Source organism: Corvus brachyrhynchos, unplaced genomic scaffold (genome assembly GCF_000691975.1).
Source record: "Corvus brachyrhynchos isolate BGI_N302 unplaced genomic scaffold, ASM69197v1 scaffold467, whole genome shotgun sequence".
Taxonomy (NCBI): domain Eukaryota; kingdom Metazoa; phylum Chordata; class Aves; order Passeriformes; family Corvidae; genus Corvus; species Corvus brachyrhynchos.
In genome coordinates, this window is record NW_008239309.1 from 3,084,203 (window position 1) to 3,094,159 (window position 9,957).

A 9,957-nucleotide genomic window follows, 5' to 3' on the forward strand; every position below is an offset into this window, starting at 1 on the left:
GGGAGGGTCGGGGAGGATTGGGGCTCTCTTGTGGGGTAGGAAAGAGGAGAACTTGGGAAGCTTGCGGCGTTAAAGGTGCTGTCAAACTGCGGGGCAACTTAGGCTTTGTATTATGCAGCGGTGTTGGTATGGCTCTAGTTCAGGGCCCAGGGTAACTACCATGAGCGATCTCCACCTGGTGGCACGGCTGAGTCCTGCTGGCGCCGGGTCCCTGCTCCTGGCGCTGAGCGCTCGCCAGTAGCGCTGCTCGTGGCCAGCTGCAGGGCTGCCTCCCGCCTTAGAAGCTGTTGCCCCTGTGGCAGGGGTCCTGCATACTGAGCCAGTGGATGGTCATTTAAAAATATTTTACTCTGAAGTGGAGGTAGTAATAATTCGGCTGACTGCTTTCTTCTTTGAGGAGCTGAGCTCCATCCTACTCTCCCAGGTAAGAGGTGGGTAGTTGAGGTGTCTGCATTGTCGTATGGCTCTTAAATCTCCCGACTATTGGCCTAAAGTAGGCCTAAGTGCCTGATCTTGGCGGTGTTTCCTATAACTGTGTGCAGTAGTTCAGACACCAGGTCCGTCGGGTAGAGCCCTACCAGCACCTTGTTGTATCTAGTCCTCATATAAAGAGAGACGAGAGAAATGTCTGCCTAATTACCTCTCATCTCCCAGTCATGTAGGTTGCTCCCATGTTTGGTGCACAAAAGACATGGTAAATAGCTGTAGAATGAAGGAACAAGCTGGCACTGAAACTGCTACTGCACTGTGCTCAGAAATTATCACAGAAGATACGCAGTGGAGGGTAATTAGTAGACTAGCTAACCAAGTTATTCTGATTGTTCCTTCAGTGTGAGTTAGTGGCCCCATCAGCTCTCTTCTACTAGTAGTTGCAGGGTCTGGGAGAAGTCTAAGCTAGTTCCTGTGTAAGCTCTCGAAAGGTTTCCCAATCACGGTTGGAAGCTTTTCTGGGACTTGGTGTCAGATGACAGTACACAAGTATCACATGTTTGAAGCTGCCCAGACAAGTAATCTGGCAATTTGCTTAAGGGGCTGAGACTAACAGTGATAGCAGAGATATGGAGAAAGGTAGTTTAACTTGGGTAGTCAGTGTAACTGTGCTTCACCCTACACCTATTGCTGCTTATGAGCCAACCCCTAGAATGTAGTTACCTGGAGAACAGTAAAATAATGTGTTAGCAGTCACAGGCTCTGATGTTACTGGTACTCTACATTTTTTAGCCTAAGCCTGATCCAAAAATCATTAGGTGTCTAGTGACTGAAGGGGCAACTGAGGTATGACTCCGTTGCTCAAGTAGCAGTGGATTAGACTGGTAGTGCCTAACTAAGTGGTTACCGGTTGTTGTAGAACTGCGCTTGGTGTAAGACAAGGGATCAAAGTTACTGGCTGTAACTAAACTTCATCTTAACTGGAGCTCATTTCAAGTGGCTATCAGAGTCTGACAGACATCTTCAGAAGTGGTCAGATGGTGACCTTTACCTTTGTGTGCCTGTGTGGGTGTTTGGTTTGGTTGATTTTTTTTTTTTTTTTTTTTTTTTTACTTGTTTGTGGGCTATCAAAAGTAGTTGCTCAGACATTTCACTTGGTATCAGCTCCAGAAGCAATGATAGTGTCTTGGAATGGCATGTTGTTAGGATAGTAGTTGTAAAGTTATAGCTGTTAGTACCAAGTTCACCTATGATTTCTGTTAGCCTTGTGTGTAGCTTCCCTGTAGCATTTGGTCAAAATGATGTTACATTTGTAAGTCACAATGTACCAGGCAGCCTTAGCAAGCCTTTTCTGGTTATTCTAGCTTGAAATAGAGTAACTAAGCACCGTGGAGTTATTTTGGGATCTCCTTAGTGGCAGGCTTAGTCTAATATCTCTGTGTGCTATTTTGAGAAAGGTTGACTGTTCTCACTTTTGAACGCCTGGATGAGCAAGTCCTGAAACTAGCAGGAGTCAGTTGTTTCATATTTTATGTTGTAGTACAGTAAAACCTGAAATATGTAACTAGGGCTCACCTTCTTTTAGAGGTTGCTGGACAAGAAGGTATCAGGCTTAGAACAAGCTAATTGTGGCATCTACTCCCACTCTCAGGTGGCTGGGGTGTGCCATCTAGCACAAGGCAAGCTAATTGATTGACAGCTCATGACCAAGTAGTAGTAGCTTTACAAAACCACACTATTAGAAAGCACATGCTGATGTAATTCCCAACGAGAAAAGGAAACGGGATGGAAACAGTAAACACAAGAGCTGATATTCTGATTTTTGGTACTTTTTGAACACAGTTCCCATTGAAAAAGTTGTTACCTTTGCTCTTTCAAGCAGGCTACTGCTTTAGTCTGCCAGTTAAGGCTCCTAAAACATTAGCAGAAGTCAGTAAGATGCTGTTTCATCTCTTTGAGCAAGAATTTATGTGAGACATTCAGCAGATAGAATTGCTCATGTTGTTTTTTGCTTGTACTGTCCAGCATTTGTGAGTGCCTCATGCATGATGGCTAGACAATATAATGTAAAATGGCTGAGTACCTTCCTTCTACTTGGAAACTGTCTTGCATTTTGTGCATCATACAGAGAGGCTGTAAAATAACAAATAATACTCTACTAAAGTTTGGTGCCCTTTGAGGTCTGGAATGCCAGGACAAAGCACCCTCACTAAATGATGCAATAAAACAAGAAGGATGAGGAGTCTTGCATCATGCTCTAGTCATGTGCAGCCAGTACTGATGCACGGTGTTACACACTTGCCTGTGTGCATTCAGTGGAACAGCTCTGGCTTAGCTGCTGAAGATGCAGGCTGCTGCTTTTAGTGACAGTTATAACAGGGCTTCCAGGACAAAGCATGTTCCCTTGAGGGATGGGGTCATGCAGTTGCAGAGCTGAAGATACTCTGGAAAATGCACTCTTAAGGATCTTGCAGAACGCAGTACCTTACTCAAGCGTACTAACAAATCAAGACTTACCAGCTGTGAGACAATGGACTTAATTCCAGAAGGAAGTGGTAAATTACTTTGCTCTTTTAGCATCACACTTCTTTTAGTGTATACCAAGGAATGTCTCTGGGTGCCACTGTTTGAGGAGTAACATGAAGCATGAAATCTTGCTCAGATACAACACAGTTATCTAAGCTACCTTTACAGATGTCTTGGGGATTCTGCTGTAATGTGTTAGCAGCAGAACATTGAAATGCTAATCCAGCTTGACATTAATCAAATATAAACCTGGTTTGCTTAAAGTTTGAAGAGCTTTGAGAATGCAGCGCTAGGTGCAAGACAGCGGAGTCATTGTGGGCACACGCTTGTGCAGACTTGACCCTGTCTTGAAGAGGAAAACTGAGTAAGAATGACATTGAGACTGTTTGCTGCTGTTTGGCAGGTGGACTGTTACGGTGCTTAAACTCTGGCCTTGTACTGTGAAGGAAAGCTTTTGGCTCTATTTTCATGATTGAATAAGGTGACTACAAAGATTTGGAGCTCAGATCTGGTTTCATGTTGATGTTAAGCTGTTTATTAAGCTGGGTAGCTTCTTGATCAGTGGGGGAAGCAAGAAAGTATTGCTTAACAGCATTGAGGCTTAGGTTCCTTTTTTCATTGAAGGCGCGAGAGCAAAATGTGAGGAATCCCAATTTGCATGTGGTAACGGACGCTGTATTCCTCAAATCTGGAGATGTGACGGTGATGAAGACTGTTTAGATGGCAGTGATGAGAGTGCTTGTGGTAAGTAATCAAAATAATACCTCTATAGTAGTACTTGCTAGTTGGAAGTGGGGACTTGAGTAGATAGCAGGAGAGATGCTTATCCTGTCCAACACTTCTGGCAGTCAGAATACAAAGAAAAATTCCTTAGAACAATCACTTTTGATTCCTTGTATCCATCTGAGGCAGTTGAATTTTCCTGAGTGTTATCTAACTCCCCTGAAATTGGCAACTGAGACAAAGCTTGTGACCAAAATTCTTCACTTGTGAGAGTGATGACTGACAACAGAATATAAGCCTGTTCTCAGTTGTTTCTTCAATACACAATAGAAAATGTTTGCTATTAGCACTCTGCTGTTGGCTTTTCCATAGTTAAAAGCCCTGTTTTATATGTGAAAGTGAGTCTGCTGAGTCTCCTATAAACATTGTCTAGCTTTGGCTGCCAACCCTTGCTTTAAGCAGACGTAGAAGCCAAGATAGATGACTAGATTTACTTGGAGACGAGGCAAAACATACTCTATATCCAGCGCTGGTGTGGTTGAACTGCCAGTCTCCTCAAGTAGACCTAAACTATTACCCTAGAGTTACATAGTGCCATGCTTCTGTAATGACAAATCAAATGCCTTGGCTATAAACTCCAAGTTCAAAACCTAAATATTAATATCAATAAACCTTATTTTAACTCAAGTCTGTTCAAAGAAGCAGCTAATATAGACTAACCTGCTTAGTCTCCGTAGCTATAGTGGTCCTTCAGTGCCTGATTAGATAAGTATAAATGTTTCTCTGTACGCAGAATAACTCTGTAGGAAGTGTTCAACAGCACTGTTTTCTAGGTTGGTGGGGGATGACACCAGACATCCACGAACCAAGGATACTGAATAACTTTCCTAGGGCAACAAAGTTGATCCCTGTCAGTGATAAACAAGCTAAGTTCTGGTCCCTAAAAAAAAGTCTTTTTCTCCCTTGCAGTGAAGAAGACATGTGCTGAATCTGATTTTGTGTGCCTCAATGGTCAGTGTTTGCCTAACAGATGGCAGTGTGATGGGGATCCGGACTGTGAGGATGGGTCTGATGAGAGTTCTGAACTGTGCCGTAAGTGAACCTGCTGGCATAGTGGTATAGGCAAGCCTGTGGGGAAGAGCATTTTGACTTCTTGCATGCTTGCAGTCTGACTCTCCTCCTAAAGGAAGGATGAACTTGTCTTGGGGAGCACCTTCCTAAGTGCTTGGCCATGTCAGGATCTTGAGAATTTTCACTGCTTTAAAAGATGCAGAACTGAGTGGGCACTCTGCACTTGTACTGGTAAGAGATAGAAAGTACAAGGTTTTACTTACAGTCAGAAGCAGCAAGCAGAACATGGCAGGCCTGACCACCACTGTGGCTTGTCCACCAAGTGATTGTTGTTCTCCAAGGCAGCTACTTTGCATGTGCCATCCCAATACTACCAGAGCTAGTGTAAGGACTGAGTATCTGACTACATGCTGGGTGTGGGAAGCAGTAGTGCAGAGGCTTGACTGTGAGGTCTCAGAATTAGCAGCTCTGGTCTGAAGTGTCATAACCCATCAAGGAATATCGATCCAGGAAGTGTCATTTCCTTGTATCAATAGGATCCACAGTGGGGAATACTTCAGCCCTCAAGTCCTAGCGCACTTTGGCATTACTCCTCCCTACTACTACATATTGTAGCTCAAGCTGCTACAGTGTAACTGGTGTGCAATCACAAAACTACCACTACAAAGGTACCCTTAAAATAGTAATCTATCAGGAATTGGAAGCATCTTCTTTTACTGAACACCGCAGAATAGTACAGCCTTTTCCATTAATTTATACAGATGTTGGCATCTAAATAACTGCAACTTTGTCCAGACCTGAAGCCTTTCAGTCTTAGTTTTCAGGACAAATGCTGAAACCCAAGATCAGTAGCTCTTAGATTGAATGTAAACTTTTTTTTCAATAGATACACGAACATGCCGGGTAAATGAAATCAGCTGTGGTCCTCAGTCAACTCAGTGTATCCCAGTGTCCTGGAAATGTGATGGTGAAAAAGACTGTGACAGTGAAGAAGATGAACAGAACTGTGGTAAGGAGAGAAATGGTGGCTGCATAGCTCTATTTGAAATTGACTTGTCTGGAAAGGAGCTAGCTGGGCAGTATACCTGGGAAGAAAAGTTTTTCATAGTATCAATATTTCTCCTACATTCATCTTGTTTTGCAGCCACTTAAAGCGAACTTTTTCTAGTGCTCCTCTATCCTGCTAAGTTAAGAGTTACAATAATGTAAGCTATTTAATGTGTGTCTTTCTTCTCTGCTAATTTTGGCAGTAGCCATAGGTAGGCTTAGTCACCTGGAAAGTCAACTGTCAGAACTTGTTCTCTGGGGAGTTTCTGAAATTGCTGCTTACATCAACAAATTGTCTCCTGAAAGTGTAGTAGCAACTTTTAGCTAAGGGCATAGCTGATCTACTTGATAGGTCTATCCTGAAATATCTGTGAAGCAGGGTTTCTGGTGTTTGGGTGGCAAAGAGGGGGAAACTTCAGGCTGGTACACAAGTAGAGCTGCCACTACAGCATTAGCTGCCACTCACTGGCACATTCCTGGCTTGTTCAGAAGAACTTGCATACATATGAGTTGCCTGAGCTGTCCTGAGACATATTTACTGTAACAAAAGCCACAGGGCTGGCTTCCATCAGAACCACCTTACCTGGATGGCCTGGTGAGACAGATCTTTAGACTTTTGGTATGTGTCTGTGGAGTCACCATCTTACTCAGCAAACAAATGCCTTAGTCTACAAGTAAATCTCCAGACAGTGTTTCTAATGAAGCTGATAAAACTATCAGCCTAGGTATACTGAGCTGAGCTGCTAGCTACATTGCTATTGAACCAGCATAATTTGTACTGACATAAATTGCATGGGTATGCTTAACCACAGGATCAACTTGGGCAAGATCTTTGTCTGTTATCCCCACTGGCAAATGGGCCACTGCTGTCCTGGGGACCAGCACAAAACACTTCAGTTTCAAACTATAGTACATGCTGACCATCAGACTGCCTTAATCTTAGTCCATACTCCTGAGTCAGCAATTCTCTTAACTTCTGTCTTTGGCTCACAGGGTTAGAGCCTGCTTTCAGAAAGGCTTGCAATCAGAAGTGCAGGACAGCCTAGCTACTTCAGAAGATTATTTTCACTCAGTTCAAATCTGGTGCCTATCACTTACAATGTCCAGTGCCAAGGAGGATGGTCTGTGGAACCTAAGTGGTCCTGTAGGTGGCCATTTAGGCTTCCCTATTGCCTTATACAGGATGCTGATCTTCTGTCAGCTAACAGCTGATAAAAAAACCTGCAAAACAAAACACCTTCACATGAAAGTCAGCCTTCCTGTGATAATATACTAATCTCTCTTACTCCTGTTACCCTAGGTAATGTGACTTGTAGTCCAGCAGACTTCACATGCAGCAGTGGGCAATGCATTTCCAAGAGCTTTGTCTGCAATGGTCAAGATGACTGCAGTGATGGTAGTGATGAGCTGGAGTGTGCACCTCCTACCTGTGGAGTTCATGAGTTCCAGTGCAAGAGCTCGATTTGCATCCCCCTCAACTGGGTGTGTGATGATGATGCTGACTGCTCTGACCACTCAGATGAGTCTCTAGAGCAATGTGGCCGCCAGCCTGCACCTCCTGTGAAGTGCTCTGCCAATGAGGTGCAGTGCGGCTCAGGTGAATGTATCCACAAAAAGTGGCGCTGTGATGGGGACCCTGACTGCAAGGATGGAAGTGATGAAATCAACTGCCGTAAGTTCACTTGGTCCTTCTGTAGGAGGTACTACTTGACTCCTCTTTTATTTCCTTTGCTTCAGTAAACCTCAGGAGTAAAAGTCTGTAATGACTGTGTCCTCAGCTTCTCGGACCTGCAGACCAGACCAGTTCAGATGTGAAGATGGGAACTGCATCCATGGGAGTAGGCAGTGCAATGGCGTGAGAGATTGTCTGGATGGCACAGATGAAGCAAACTGTAACAACGGTAAATGTGGAACTAAGCAAGAATAAAGTCTTTGCAGAATATCTGTTGAAGCTGGTAGTGACCCACGCAACTTTCATTATGTCAGTTATTCAGTGCTCCGGACCTGGCAAATTCAAGTGCAGAAGTGGTGAATGCATAGATATCAATAAAGTGTGTAACCAGCAGAGAGACTGCAAGGATTGGAGTGATGAGCCCCTCAAGGAGTGTAGTAAGTGAATAAACTATTTGCACAAGGCTGACTACTGGTTATACTTAGATATAGCTTCTGAGTAGATGTCAGCACGAAATCTTGGTGGCATCCTTAAAACTGAGTTGTAACTAGTTAATAGGCTAGTTTTGTCCTAGCCAAACTGGCTGCTAGGATGATTTCTCTGTGGCCAGAAGGCACTTGAATGCATTAGAAACACTGAAATTTCAGGAGCCTTGATCTTTGCTGCTGCCTGCTTGTAGCATAGAGAAGGTGCTGGTAGCTGAGCAAACATGAATTTGAGGGGTGTCTCTTGCATATGACTTTGAGTACCAGAATGGTTTAGCAGACATGGCAGGCATCATCAGAAAATGGATGTGTACCTGGTAAAATGCATGACTAAGACTGTAATACTAAATATATGCATGCCTTTTCAGAAGTGGCTAATTCTCTCTTCTAGACATAAATGAATGTCTGGTGAACAACGGTGGATGCTCTCATATTTGCAGAGATCTCATTATTGGCTATGAATGTGACTGTCCAGCTGGGTTTGAGCTTCTGGACAGGAGAACCTGTGGAGGCAAGTATCTAGTAGTTTAACATGGACTCTACTGGTGGTACTGGAGGTGAGCATAAACTATTTTGTTGTTTTTACAGATATTGATGAATGTCAGAACCCTGGCATCTGTAGTCAGATCTGTATCAACCTGAAGGGGGGCTACAAATGTGAATGTAGCCGTGGCTATCAGATGGATCTTGCTACTGGGGTGTGCAAGGCAGTCGGTGAGTGTTGACGTAAGACTTTTATATCCCCACTTCAAAATGAGTTGGCAAGTGATGCAATGTTTATACTACTGGGGTTTTTTCACTAGCTGTTGTGGTGTGTTACTGATATAACTTGTACAGATCTGATCACTACTAACACTTTGAATGATGCCATGATACAGTACTTCGAGCTGTGACATGAACTGCTTGTGTCTGCTCCCTCCTGGGCAGGAGGATCCTCCCCATCAGGTTGTGGAGGGAAAAAAGGATGAGATATGGTACAGCCAAGACCTCTGTCATCATCTGCTAGCAAGTGTGGAATGGCAAATACTAAATATGATGACTCTTAAAACTTTTTGTAAAAGAAAAGTATGTGACTGGATATCTAGACGTACAGATAACACTTAAACTCTTTTCACAGGGAAAGAACCAAGTCTAATTTTCACCAACCGCCGGGATATTAGGAAGATTGGCCTTGAGAGGAAAGAATATATTCAGCTTGTAGAGCAGCTAAGAAACTCTGTAGGTCTAGATGCAGATATTGCTGAGCAAAAGCTTTACTGGGCAGACTTCAGCCAAAAAGCAATCTTCAGGTAAATGAGCTTAGCTTCTGAACCTAGTGTGCTTCCCTGAACCATCCCATGCTTTATTCAAGCTCTTTCTCTGGTCATGACAAGATTCCTGGTGTCCTAAAGATGAAGTACAGTTGATGCAAGTTCCCACAGCTAGCAATGTGTATGGCTATTGCACTTCGTAGTAACTGCTGCTGCAGTTGTACAAAAGGCACTCTGTGGAATGTCCCACGTGTATCTTCTGACTGAAATCTTGTGCAGTATTTGCTGAGGTATGCCAAGGGATAGTATCTGTGGAGGAAGTGGTTGAAAGCAAGTAATTCTTGTCTTCCAGTGCCTCTATTGATACCCGTGATAAAGTTGGAATGCACATCAGAATCCTGGACAACATACACAGCCCTGCAGGCATTGCCGTTGACTGGGTTTATAAGAACATCTACTGGTCTGACTCAGCTGCAAAGACCATTTCAGTGGCTAGCCTAGATGGCACAAAAAGAAAGGTTTTGTTTTTCTCTGAGCTGAGAGAGCCAGCTTCTATTGCTGTAGATCCTATCTCTGGGTGAGTATTTGTCCTGGTTCTTTTAAAAGAGCAGACCTACCAACTACATGTTCTGATAACTGACTTAGGTAGTCTTTGTTAGTTATTGGTCATAATAAAGAGTGATACTACACAGTAATATAGTGCATCATACAACATAAATTCTGCTTCACAGCTTTATGTACTGGTCAGACTGGG

The 9,957-nt window shown here is 43.5% G+C and overlaps 1 protein-coding gene across 1 annotated transcript in view; it reads left to right on the forward strand.

Moving 5' to 3' along the window:
• Positions 1 to 2,944: 2,944 nt before the first annotated feature.
• Positions 2,945 to 9,957, forward strand: part of VLDLR (very low density lipoprotein receptor) — a 19,921-nt gene continuing 12,908 nt past the window's right edge. Inside the window, 13 exon segments of the mRNA XM_017740670.1 lie at positions 2,945 to 2,984; positions 3,580 to 3,699; positions 4,648 to 4,770; positions 5,636 to 5,758; positions 7,097 to 7,468; positions 7,575 to 7,697; positions 7,783 to 7,905; positions 8,345 to 8,464; positions 8,542 to 8,667; positions 9,071 to 9,242; positions 9,556 to 9,780; positions 9,935 to 9,955; position 9,957. The exon segment at position 9,957 is cut by the window's right edge and continues 79 nt beyond it. Coding sequence (XP_017596159.1) covers positions 2,960 to 2,984; positions 3,580 to 3,699; positions 4,648 to 4,770; positions 5,636 to 5,758; positions 7,097 to 7,468; positions 7,575 to 7,697; positions 7,783 to 7,905; positions 8,345 to 8,464; positions 8,542 to 8,667; positions 9,071 to 9,242; positions 9,556 to 9,780; positions 9,935 to 9,955; position 9,957 — 1,674 coding nt within the window. The 5' untranslated portion in view covers positions 2,945 to 2,959.